This window comes from Gossypium hirsutum, chromosome A01 (genome assembly GCF_007990345.1).
Source record: "Gossypium hirsutum isolate 1008001.06 chromosome A01, Gossypium_hirsutum_v2.1, whole genome shotgun sequence".
NCBI classification, from domain to species: domain Eukaryota; kingdom Viridiplantae; phylum Streptophyta; class Magnoliopsida; order Malvales; family Malvaceae; genus Gossypium; species Gossypium hirsutum.
In genome coordinates this window covers 17,189,312-17,203,281 of record NC_053424.1, presented here as the reverse complement: position 1 = coordinate 17,203,281, position 13,970 = coordinate 17,189,312, and the positions used below count along the sequence as shown (strand labels likewise).

At 30.6% G+C, this 13,970-nt stretch overlaps 1 protein-coding gene across 3 annotated transcripts; it reads right to left on the bottom strand.

Moving 5' to 3' along the window:
* Positions 1-2,169: 2,169 nt before the first annotated feature.
* LOC107916985 (uncharacterized) lies at positions 2,170-11,575 on the bottom strand. Of its 3 annotated transcripts, none has more exons than XR_001689664.2 (5): positions 10,955-11,575; positions 10,717-10,819; positions 9,914-10,061; positions 2,519-2,796; positions 2,170-2,437 (listed from the first exon to the last, which is right to left on the bottom strand). XR_001689664.2 is itself a non-coding variant. In XM_016846373.2 (5 exons), the coding sequence occupies exons 1-5, from the start codon at positions 11,062-11,064 to the stop codon at positions 2,398-2,400; spliced, it is 627 nt and encodes a 208-aa protein (XP_016701862.1). In that variant the 5' UTR covers positions 11,065-11,575; the 3' UTR covers positions 2,170-2,397. The 3 variants fall into 3 exon arrangements, 2 of the variants coding, with proteins under 2 accessions (XP_016701862.1, XP_016701863.1); XM_016846373.2 differs by having other exon boundaries at positions 2,519-2,799; positions 9,914-10,006; XM_016846374.2 differs by having other exon boundaries at positions 9,914-10,006.
* Positions 11,576-13,970: the final 2,395 nt, after the last annotated feature.

The following is a 13,970-nucleotide window of genomic DNA, read 5'->3' as shown; positions in this document are numbered from 1 at the left end:
TTTCTGTTTATTCTTTGGTTTTGGGCCCGGGCTAAATTGGCCTATTACAAGTATTATGATTTCAGATGATTGAGCAAGAAAATATTTAATATGTTTTAAATTGGAAGCTTATTTTACATTAGGCGATATATGATTTGAATATGAAACAGAATTGAAATAAGAATTATACGAAAATAGAATTGAAATGAATCATGAAATTTGGTTTCTGCCCCGTTTCACTAAGTTAGACTAAATAAGATATAGTTGGCATGCCATAGAGTTTATGTCAAATAATTTAAATCTCCCCAATTCCTAAAGGGTCGAGGGAGAAAATGCCAAGTCGGTCAGTTGTTATTATTGTTAGCCCCAATTCCCAGTGGGTCGTGGGCAGTCCCAATTCTCAAAAGGTAGTGGACGAACAACTCGGGGTGGCGGATTTGTGTATCTGGTTATCAGTCTAAATTTTAGTACATGATCTAAATTGAAAGAAAAAAAAACAAAACTTGAATTTATTTGAATTTCCATATTGTGCAAATTAAATTAATTCCACGATTTTGAATTTAATTAAAAAGCTTATTTTCTTTATTCTATTTGTCAATATCAAAATATTAAAGTTTATTAATATTAGAATTTTCTTTTATTGTGATGCTATTAATGATATTTATAATCATGTTTTAGTTTATTTTTATCAATTAATTTTTCTCTAACACTTATGTAACGATTTATATGATATTAACACCACTGAGCATAAAAATTGCTCAGCATACGATTTGTTTATTTTTCCATGTGCATGTATTTAAATTCGTTAGATCGTTCCAGTATCATACGAAGAACCGAAATTCAGCTCAAACAATGTTGGTAGTTGATGTAAATGGCATGTACCTAGTTTATAAAAATATAATATTATGTCATAAACTGAATTTAAATATTTTCATTATGTTTTCTTAGCTAGTATTTTATAACTAATGTTTTTATAAAATAGTAAAGCATAGAAATCTAGTTTATTGATATATTTTGAGAAATCGTAGTGCTGAGAATTGATTTGGGAGATAATTTGAATGTGAATAATTTGTGAAAATCTAAATTTTGTAGGGGTTTTATGTAAAATAGGCAGAAATGCTGCCGAAATTTTTATAAAATAATTTTACCACTACATTTCTTTTCAAAAAAAGAAAAGAAATGGAAAAGTGAATTGCTTCGGCAGCGAAATGTGACATTTTATATTCGGATCCAACAACTGGATCGGATATAAGGTGTCACACATACCCTCTATTTATAGGGGTTCGAAAATCATAAGTTACAAAGCATTAAGGACTAACATTAAGATACCTTATAAATGATTTAGGGGTTACAAGAAAATGAATCTAGAGTTATGGACAATAAGATAAATTTGGGGGTTATGAACATCCATTTATCAATGGATTTACAATAAATTTAAATTTCTTTTTAAATTTTGATTAAATGCATAAAATTACATTTTTAACCCCTCTAAAAAAATTAACAATTTAAAAGTTTTTAATATATAAAATTTATGATTTTATTTGGACTCCTCTCAATAAAATTCTTGGCTTTGTCATTTTCTTGTGGTAGTGCTTGTAATACCGTGTACGGAATCATTTCCCAAATGCTTGCTAATAGAATGAAGCCTATCTTGGATGAACTTATCTCAGTCTTCTAGAATGCTTTTATCAAGGGAAGACAGCTCTCAGATAATGGAATGCTAGGTGCTGAGCTCCTCACAACAACTAAAAAGGAAAGGAAAGGTGGACTAAAGCTTGATATTTGAATTGGAGCTTCATTCATTGTGTCATAAAAGCTATGGATTTCCAACGTGGTTGGTTGAAAGAATCCTCACATGTAAATCTATTCTCACAGGGGTCCCTTGTCCCTTGTATCTTCATTATTTGTCATCATGTTGTTTCTATAGCTTTGTTAAAGGTTGAATCTCTAAAGAAAATTCATGGCATCAATCGTGGCAGAATTAGTGACCTTATCTCCCACCTTTTCTTTAATTTTAAAAAATAAGAAAAGCTTTTACCATGCTTTTTTATACTCAAAAATGGAAAACTTGTCTTTTTTAAGCCATCAATACTTATTTTTGGATATTTGATAATTACAAAAACCTTTAATTTTTGAGAGACTAGAATCATACTTATGACTATTCGAGGAGATTCAAACTTCCCGTATATATGTCAAAAACATTTAAATTTTGCATTAAAGATAATTTAATATGAGTTAAGTAAATCAACCATGTCCATGACCAAGACCAAACAGATGGTAAACAACAACCAAACCAAACAAAGGAAGAGACCCATTTGAAGGCAACTTTACAAACAAACATGTCCACACTTCCTGAAATTATTAAAAAAAAAATACAATACGATGAGGACCATAATGTAGCAGCAAGATCCTCTGCCGTCAAAGCTTCCTTTGTTGGTTCCCTCTCTCTATCAAGTCACTGTAGGAAAAGGTAAATTAGAATTGTATACAAAGTAGATTATAGTAGTTTAAAAGAAATAGTGAAGAGAATAGTAGGTACCGAAGAGCATGCGTGAGTATGGTTGCCTTGTCAAGCTCTTGGTTTTGTCTAGCTTTCAAGATTTGGAACATAAGAGCAAGGCGGATTTGAGTGTTCGCAGTTTGTTGTGTTATAAGGATAGTCTCCTTTCGAAGTTCCTCGCATTCTAATTCAATGGCTTCAAATTTTTCTCTTACCATTTTTTGCCCAACTTTTATCTCTTTTTTCTCTTCACTTATTTCTTTCATCTCCAGTCTTAACCTTTTCATGCGTCTGTTTACACTTTTCAACCTTTTTCTCTGCTAAAAAAACATATAACTTATTGTAATACTCCAACAATTTTGAAGTATAGGCTCTACATAATTTTTCAAAGGAGGTCATTGAAGCATAGGAAGAGTTTTCTGATGCTCAAATTTAAACTCAAAATTTATTGCATTTCATCCATTAAAAAGATGACTAACCAAGTTAAATTTGAATCTTTCATGAAACGAAAGTCGGAAACATACTGAAATTTAGCTTTAAATATAGTTGTATTACTTGCATTTCAAAATTATTTTTGTTAAGGCAAGTTTTTGAAGTGACTTGTTAACTATCAATTGGATGTGGCCACTTTCATTGTTCCTATAATAACCTGTTACTTGCTATATTTGAAATTGACAACTTATTGAAACAAAAATTTTGGGCTTTAAGTGATACTGATATTGTGATTATAAGCAATATGGCTTTGAAGACCAATCCTTTTGACAGTCTGTTTTTAGTAAAATTAGAATAGTGATTTCAGGACCACAAATTTGAAGTGAAAATAATTAATTTATTATTATTTTGAAGCCTACAGCATGATAGCATGATTGTATAAAAATTTCGTCAAAAAATTTTACCGTTTGCAAGCTCAATTCGATAAAAAGGACTAAATCGCGTAAAGTGTCAAAGTTGAGTTCTATTAACTAAAGGTGTCAAATGGCTATAGAACTTTAAAGTGGAGGTCCTTATATGGTAATTAGACCATTAGTGTTAGTGAAATATAATGGCTTGGCATTTAGTGAAATAAATAATGTTTATAAAGGTTAATTTTGTAATTTAGTTAATAAAAATATAATAAGTTAAAACAAAATTAAAAAGCTTTCATCTTTCGTTTTTTTCTTCAACCGACTATCAAAGTGAAGGAAGCCATTTTTGTTCAACTAGGGTTTGACTACTTTGAGGCTCAATTGGTGAGTGATTTTTGTCTTGTTTTTTTTTATGATTTCTATGTTTTTTGAGTCGTTGTAGCTTAATTTAACTAGCCTAGGGACTAATTTGTGATGCTGTTAAAGTATTAGGGTTTTACCATTGATGAATGTGTATGTGTTTTGATGTTTGATGATAGAAAATGAACGGTTGTTGTTAGATAAACAAGTTTTGTAAAGTGATTTTGGTTGAAAATGTCAAATAGGGATTAAATTGAGAAAAGTAAAATTTATGTGGTAAAATGTGTGAATTAAAGAAATGTATGAGCTTCTTTAAGCTTAGATGATATTCGGCTAGCATAGGTGTGGACAAAATTGCATGAATTTGCATTTTTATGAGCTAAGAACTATATTGTAAATAAGTCAAAAGTCTAGGGGCAAAATAGTAATTTTTCTAAATTATGAATTTTGGATTGAATTGAATAGAATAATGATTAAAGTAGTTAAATTTGATGATTTAAATCAAGAAAAACCACGTTCGGATTTAGATCGAGGCAAAGATAAAGTAGTGGATTGATCGGTAGATTTTCTCCGGACTAATTCGATGTAAGTTCGTATGTTAATAAGCATTAAATAATTGTGTGTTAAATGCTTTAATATTGCATTCTTGATGAATACAACTTCACTGAAATACTCGATGAAGATTTGGCGACATATGATATCCCGGTTGGACCTTAGGAGTAGCTAGGATACGAATCACATGTCATTAGGGGTTACCGTATTAAGGGTGCTGGTCCTGTATGTTCTACTGGTGGCTGAGTTTTTCGGCATGTGTTCTGGTTACTTATCAGCTTATGTGAGCAGCACCATGTAGCTACATCTTAACTGTCAGCTTGTGTGAGTAAACCTAGTGATGGCTCAAGAGAGAGCATTTATATGATATATGAGATAGAGATGGTTTCGACCATGTATTGGCACTTAGTGTGTGAGATTCTCAAGTACCCGATATTATTCCAAATGGTTCAACGGGCATATTGATGATATGAAAGAGTAAGAGGTTGACATGTATTAGTACAGGTATGTACGTGAATCATATGTGAATTGAATCTATGAGATCTGTTAATTCTGTCTAACTTTGTGAATGAATATGTGTTAGGCTTGTAAATCAAATCCTCTCGGTCGCCTTGACCAACAATCACAGATCAGCCCGACTAACGGTCGCTTTGATCCGTTACAGATCAGCTCGAAAGTACCCCTTTCTATTATGATAGGGGTGGATGGTAGGGCTAGAGCAGGCATAATCGCTTGAACGGCTAGAAGTGGGCCGACTATCTTCCATACCATAAAAAAATATTTATATTATTATATATATATATATGGATATTCGGCGTTTAATGAGATAGTATAGTTCTAGACTCAAGCTAGCAAAAAACAAGACTGAGGTCGATAGGGGCATTACTGGTAATTTAATTGCTAAGGTGCTTTCTGAAGTATTAACCATTGGCTAGCGCTCATCTCCAGCTCTGTTTCCAGCCTTTCATTTTACATACCATTACCGTATGCCATACCTCTTATTTATGCTATGTTTAATTATTCAAATTGAGATTAAATGGTAAGTTGAGTTTTATGCTATATGAATTTACTAAGCTTAATTGCTTACTCTGTTTAATTTTTCGTGTTTTATAGTGATTCGAAAGCTTGCTCGGTTTGGAAGTTGTCGGAGATTGCATCACACTATCAAACTCTCATTTTGGTACTTTTGGACTTAATGTATTTTGGTTATATGGCATGTATAGGTTAATTGGTTAATGGAAGCCTATATGTTTTGTTATGTTTTAGCCATTGATATGGCTTGACAATTATATATGCTTTGATTTGTAAATATGTGTAAATGGCCCTTTGATATGTGGTTTATAATTGTTATGTGAATGCCTTGTTATGAATTGGTATTTTAAGTAGCAAATGGTTGAAAATGAGAATTTATTAGCATGCTAAGTTTTAGGCAAGATGGACATATTGAAATTGACCATTTAGGTGAATTCTTGAAAGTGATATTGGTATGTTTTTAAATGGAAAATTATGATGTTTATGAGCATTATGGTTGTTGGTATTGGTATCGCATGATTTAGACTTGGTTGAGATTGGTTTGAATGCCTATTGATGATTTGGTCATATGTTATTTAGTATGTGTAGGTTGGTGCCACTTTGGGTGAGAAATAAGGCTTGGAAAATGACCTATTTTTGTCCATACGGGTAGAGACACCGGCGTATGTCTTAGCCGTGTATGACACACGGTCAAGTGACACGGTTGTGTGTCCCCTAATACTTATTTAGAAACCAAGTCAGTAGTTTCACACGGCCTAACACACGGGTGTGTGGCTTGGCTATGTGGCACAAGTCAGTGAGTTACACGGGGTCGGACACGAGCTAGGACATGGCTATGTGATCCCATTTCGAATGCCCATACGGCCTATGACACGGGCGTGTGTCCCCTGCACTTTGAAAATTTTTCATGTTTTTCTAAAAATTTATTTAGTACTCGATTTAATCCCGAACCACTTCTAATGTTTAATTTGAACCTCGAGAGCTCGTGTTAGGGACTATATAAATGAATTTGAATGACTTTTGTTTGGATATGAGAAATAAATATGAAATGTATGATTGTTTAAGAGATAAGTCCAGTAATGCTCCGTAACCCTATTCCGGTGACGAATATAGGTTAGGGGTGTTACATAAAGCAACTATCCTTAAAGATTGGATTGTTTCAGATCGAGCAATTAAATCCCTTTGATTGTGGAGAACCGAAGAGGATCTCATTGAAGATACCATTGAAGAATGAATCACCAATAGTCCACTTTGTATTGACCTTTATTTGTATATTGTATTTTGTTATTTTATAGCTTAAGGGGTTGGTTTGAAATTGATCTCTAGTATGTTAGTAAGCCTCAAAAACTTCTATATATTGAGAGACTTGTATAGGTTTATGTATTGAGCTGAGAGATAGAATTTTATTATTCATTTAGGAACCTAATTTTTGTGAGTGCATTTGAGAATAAACAATATGTGCTTATAGCCTAAGTTTTCAGGGAGAGAATTTAAAGGCAAGCAATCTAGTCTTTAAGTACTTAAGTGAGGTCTATACATTGAGGGGTGTTAAGACATGATTCACTTGTTGTATTGGTGAAAAAGATAGTAGATTGACTCACTAAATTAGACTTTTCAAATGTAAGGAAACCAAACTGTATAAATAATTTTTTGTATAATTTGTTTAAATTATTTTAAGTTGTTTATCGTTGTGGTAATCGAAGTGGCCACTATAGCCCATCACTTCCATTCAACATCTGTGTCACAAAGCAATTATAAAATTAGCTTATAAAGATAATTATTTGGTTAAGGATTAAACTATAAATTTTGTTTAAAATTGATAGGGTTAAAGTTAAATATTTTATTTTTAAAAAATAAATTAAATAATTAAATTTTAAAAGGATCAAAAATATATTTTTTATTATTCAAATGATTAAAAAGTTTGAGAGTGATTAATTTTAACAAGACGGGCCTTGCTTTGTCCCTAGGGTTTAAAAAGCGCCATACATCTCTAAGTAATATTTAAAAAAATATAAAAATAAATGAGACGTCGTAAAAAATATGCTTTAGTGTATTAAATATAAAAATATAGATGTATTCTAATTGGAGCTGTACAAGTATATTTGGTTGAAAATTGATGTGACCCATGCAATAAATTAAATTAATCAATATAATTGTTCTAACAACTTTAAATAAAATTTAAAATATTTATAATATTAAAATAAAAAGAAATAAATTAAATTGTAAGTAAAATAAAATTTAAAAATGTACATACATTATATTAAGAGTATTAAATGCACTACAATTATTTATTATAGTGTTGCCATCAATCTTAAGATGGTGTCTAGTTAACTCGTGACACCAATTCAATCAATAACATTATCAATACATACAATTGATAAATGTAGTAAAATGTGCATAATAAAATTAAAATATATAAAAATGTCAAAATAAGACTTTAGTTGAGTGATAAATTTAACATTTTATTAATGCAATTGTCATGGATTCAAATACCACAATATGCATGTTTTTATATTTTTAAATAAAAAGATTACAGTACTCACGAATAATATAACTTAAAATAAATAGAAAAGGACATCAATGTAATTTCCCTAATCGAGTTGGTGTCACGACTCAAGGGTTTAAATAATAACATAGATACATGTTTTTATTGATTTTTTTATATAAAAAGTCTATAGCACCCCCAAATAATATAACTTAAAATAAATATGAAAGAACATTAATTTAATTTTCCTAACTGAGTTGATATCCAATTGACTTGTAACATCAACTTAGTCAAGGGTTTAAATAATAGTATAGGTACATTTTTTTATCATTTTTAAAATAAAAAAAAACTAAAGTACCATCAAATAATATAACCTAAAATAAATATGAAATGACATAAATGTAATTTACCTAATCAAGTTGGTGTCTAGTTAACTCGTGGCACTAACTCAGTTAGGGGTTTAAATAATAGTATAGATATAAAATTGAATGAGATAATAAAATGTGTATAATAAAATTAAAATGTAAAAAAGATAAAAATAAAAGCTTTGGTCGAGTGAAATTTAAAGTTTTATTAATGTAATTAGCATGAGTTCAAATATCACTACATGCATTTTTATTATTTTTTAAAATAAAAAGCTAAAATACCCTCGAATGATTTAATTTATTTTAAATACGAAAGGACATCAAAGTAATTTTTCTAATCAAGTAAGTGCTCGGTTGACTTGTGACACTAACTCAATCAGGGTTTAAATAATAGCAAATATAGATATACAATTGATGAAAGTAATAAATTGTGCAAAACAAAATTAAAATGTATAAAAATATCAAAATAAAGCTTTGATTGAATGATAAATACGAATAGAAAGTAATTTCCCTAACTGAGTTGGTGTCGAGTTGACTTGTGATACCAACTTAGTTAAGGGTTTAAATAATAGTATAAAGGAGTAATAAGTTTTATAGATATCATATTATTTTTAGGAGTAAGTTGATGCTTTGTTCTATGTATTGATGATATTCTCCTTAATTACAAGTAGTAAATAGCCTTGCTAAATTAAATAAATGCATAATGATAGATGTAACCCTTAATGTTTATATTTTTTGTCAAATTGACTAATACTCTTCTTCTTTTTTTTAGAAGAATTTGGCTCTCGGTCTTTAAAAAATAGTCAATTTTAACCATCAACCGTTAAAAAAAATTGGATTGTTGTTGTTTTTTTTTTTAACGAAAATGTTGATGAAAACATTAAATTTGTAATCATGGCATCTCGTATTGTAATCCACATACATTTTGTGTTATTTTTTTAATTTTATAATTTTAAATTATTTATTAACGTGACATATAAGAATAGTGCTCAATTTGACACACTTGGATTGCCATGCAGGTTGTCACAACATCATTAAATATTAATGTTTTTGCTAGCATTTCTGTTAAAAAAATGATTTGACTCTTTCCGAAAGATTAATAGAGAAATCTAGATAAAAAAATAAAAACCAAATTAAAAAAATATAAACATAAACAACTAAATTTTTCATTATGCTTGAAATAAAAAATTTCCTAAAACTTTGAGATGCACTGAAACTATTTGCATAGAAATTCATAGAAATAGGTATAAATCAATCAAAGTGTTTTGAAATTCAAAATTGTTGACCTATAGTGACATCAATTGTAAAAAGAGATACATTAAATTTAACCAGTACCCCTGTAATAATTGGGAAAATAAGTGTATGTAAGGTCTGTTCTATGCATATTAGTAGGCTTTGGTATCATCATGTTTATACAAACTTGAAATAAAATTTTAATTAGAAATACCTAGAAAATTGTAAAGTATTTCCAACCTTGGTCATTTGTAAACTGTCCAAAGGCAATTATACTATAAACTAACATCACATGCATTAAAATTGAGATATTTAATCTAAAGTTGTTAATTTCATAACAATGCCATTAAGTACTCTTTTTACAGATGAACATGGATTGTGATACATGGAAGGAGAAATTGAATTAGGAATACTATTCCTATGATTCGTGGTACAGAATAGTGGGAGTTGAATTAGAGTATTATCTGGATTTAAGTATCACATATTCAAAGTCGAGAGTGTTAGAAACATATGATAAATTAAATTAATGAAGATAATTGTTTAGGGTGATAGAAATGGATACCTGATGGTGTGTCTGCGATGTTCTGCATTGCATTCTCGCTGCCACTGCTAGCTTGAAGTTTCTCTTTCTCGCTTGCATTTTCCTTTTTTTCCTCTACAAAGATATCAGCTCCTCCAAGGTTACGGTTTCAAGGTTCCCCATTTTATAGCTTCCAAGGAGTAAAAACTTTAATCTTCATATACCAAATATTTTATTTTATATCATTAATCTATACTATTATTTAATTTATTTATTATTAAGTTGGTGGGGTTTCTCAACCAAGTCTTAAGTATGTTGAGAAATTACTAAAAACACATTCATTTATAAAATACTAAACATTATTGTGAGATTATTTTAGTCATTTTATATTCTATACAATATAAAAAAAAACCTCATTCGTTTTTTCATCAATTATTTTAAAAAATATATATATATATTCTCCATAAATTATTTTTGTGCACATCATGAATGTGGCATAGTCTGTGTAACCGTTCTACAGACAGGATGCTAAGATCGTATGTGAACATAAAAGTGTAGCCACCCACGAAGGATTTCAATTAGTGACGGGCAGATCCAAATCTAATTTAAAAGTCATAAAAGAATTGCTTGGCAATTTCAGGAAAGAGAAAAAGAAAGAGTCAAGGATCGTGCGATACTGCGAGGTTTATGGGGCGAATCGAACTATACTTGGCGATTTTGGCATAGGGTAGCGATCCATCGATCGAGACTTCATATTCAATTCAAGCCATTTGCATGCTTTTATTGACTTTACCTCTAGTTATTATTATTTCATGAAGTTTCCGAGAAAGAAGTATGGAGCTTACCTGAAAACTTGGCTCCCTTTTAATAATGCGTGATTTTGAATTCTCATGTTTACAGTCATTTGTCCCTTTAATACGTTGGAGTGTCTGTCTTTTCCTCTGACAACTACAATGAATGTGAATATAAAGTATTTGATGCGATCGCCGACATTGAAAGTAAACGCATGCCGCCCTCTTGGAAAATGCAGCATGCAGAATGACATATCAAACAATTAAGTAGTGTTTTCGTTTGGAAACTCACCCTCCATTGAGAATGAGCAAATGAAGCTCTTGGACGCTGATTTCACTCCCACCACATCCATCCCCCCGCCGCCTCCGTCGTGGCTGAAGTTTCTGTCTGCCAATCTCCATTTAGAGATTTTGGTGGGAAGCGGTAGCTCTTGGTTAAAACTACCAGATTAAGAGATTCAAGGCCGACATAACAGCTCTGTGGGGTTATGATTCAAGCCTAGAGATGCCACTCTTTTGGCTCACCAGCCTCCTCGTCGGCAAAAACTAAAAACAGGGGTCGGTTCCCGTGGGGCTCTAATTTTGTAACCCAAATCTCAAGCGTGATTTCTTATTGATCAATAATGTATTGGATTCTTCTGAATGGAAAAACGATAAGCTTCAATATGTTCCGAATTCCAACTCCTGCCATAACGCATCGATATCATCCAAACCCTAAACCCAATTATGTTAATAAGATCTCATCATAAGAGTCAGATTAATAAGATCTCATCATAAGAGTCAGGTCCAAATTTACGAAAAAACAAAGAAAGAAAGAAAAGAGGAGAAAAAAAAAAGAGAGCAGGAGGATTTTTATTTGGTGTTTAAAAGGGAAAAGATAAAAGCAAGAGACACAAATACTTACGCAGAAGTTAAGGTGAGTTTGTATTGTCTGCCTAGAAAACCCAACAAAAATACTAATATGGGCTAGAGGCCGAACTCTAATTCACGAACTGATGGCACAAAGAAATTTTTTAATTTTTCAATGGCAAAAAATAATTCTCTTTCTAGTTCTCACCAAATTAAATTTATTTGGAAAAATTAATGTCTATTATGTTCAGTAACTAAGTTTAATTATGCGTGTATTTTCACCTAATCTGTAATCGTCATCTACAAAGAAAAATCAAAAGAATTTTACTTACACAAGAAAAAAATATTTAATAGAAAATATAAATAATCCCTACTAGAATTATACTAGGATGGGTAGCACACCCCTCTAGCATACCTAAGGATGCTGCTCATCACATATAAATGGGTTGGTGTTTCATCAATTCAATTATATGTGTTATTTAATTTTTAAATTAATTAGTATAATTTATTTAATCCAGTAATTAATTTTTTATTTCTAAAATATTAATTTATTAATTCTCTCAATTAAATTATTTTTTCAATCCATTTTTAATTTTGTTAAAATTATTACAACTTTATCGTACCAGAATTTATGAGTAAATAAATTTAATTGTCTTATTTTGTAAAACTATAACTGTTTGACTTAATTCTCACTTTAAATTTCAATTATTTAATTACAATAAATTAAATAATAATTCGAATAAATTAAATTAATCACTATATCATCTCTTGTTTCTTGTGAGAAAATACATCCACTATGGATAGTGATAAGTGCAATTTGTTTCTCTATTCATATTCATTGTTTTTATTCATTCAGTGTATTGATTCAAATGCAATAAGTATATGGTTGTGTTTAGCTAGTGGAGGGACTCATTAGACATATAGAATTAGGCTCAAATAAATTTGCAATTAAGTTCTGACTCTTTGTCTATTAATTACAACATTATTTAGTTATGTTGTTCATCCACCAATATTACTATGATTGAATTATCCTTTATTATAGACCATTATGAAAACAACTTAAAATTATGATAGTCCTATGACATTGTCATTAGTGTGTTATCCTCATAGGATATAATTTATCTTTTTGGGTTAAATTCGTTCTCTCAATATGATCCTATTTTATCTCATGATAACTAGTAACATATAGTAATAAAATATTCGTCTTAGACAAATATCTCATGGCCACATTTCTTTTTCATCAACCATGCAATGCTAATGAGAGGATGCTATTTACCCTTTATCGGGTTATAAATTCCACTATTGTAACTAAAAATAATGTCATACATAAGTTGTATACCCAACATGCCAACTTTTATCTTTATTATTAATTGAACTAAGGCTTTTAAAATATCAAAGTATACGAGTTACATACACATAGTCGGTTACTTACTTAGGATTGAGGTAAATTATACTATGAATGCCACTAATGAATAAATCTAGAAATGGATCTAGGGTAAATTCTACTTGGGTCTAAACAATCACACATATGTCTCTATCTTTTTGGAAGTCATCTATTTTGATACCTAAGATAAGGTATTTGTAACACCCTTAACCCATCTTTGTCACCGAATTAGGGTTACAGAGCATTACTATACAATCAAAAAAATATTTAACATCATAACATTTAAATATACTAAACACGTTATAATCCATTCAACCATATGCATTTTGTCTCTAAATTGAGCCTCCGAGGCCCTAAAAATAGTTTAGAAGTAATTCGAAACTAATTTGAAACAAATTAGAAGTTTAAAAAAAAAGATGCAAAAATTGGAAAATATGGGTCACACGGTTGTGTCCCAACTCGTGTCCTCACATGTGTAACTCATTGAGATGCCCTACATGCCCGTGTGCTAGGCCGTGTAACTCTCTGACTTGAAACACTAAGAAACTTTAACACGGCCGTGTGACCGCCTGTGTCCCAAGCCGTGTGAACCCAAAATTTACCTAAAATCAAGCCATTACAAGCCCAATTCATACATAATCATTAAACCATTTAGACACGCATTCAAGTGACTTAAGCATCACTTAAATACACATAATCATGCCATTTCAAATAACCTAAGTCATCTAACCAATATGCCATTCAAAGGCACCACATTTGTATCCAAAACATCACCTACCAAAGCAAGATAACATTATCTCATTTCATGCATAAAAATCTAGTTAAAAAATGTACTAAAACATGTCACAAATGACCATTTTCAAACCATCATCAACATACCAAAAGAACCTTATTTACAAGCACTTTAAAGTACCAAAATGACATAACTTAACAAGGTGTTAAGGTTCACCAAACCAAACATAAACTTCAAAGCATAAACATACCATATCACCATTACAAAACATCTTATACATGTCATTATTAACCTTGGCCAAAATACTCAAAATCTACCAAAATAGTTGCGAGATAGTGTGAT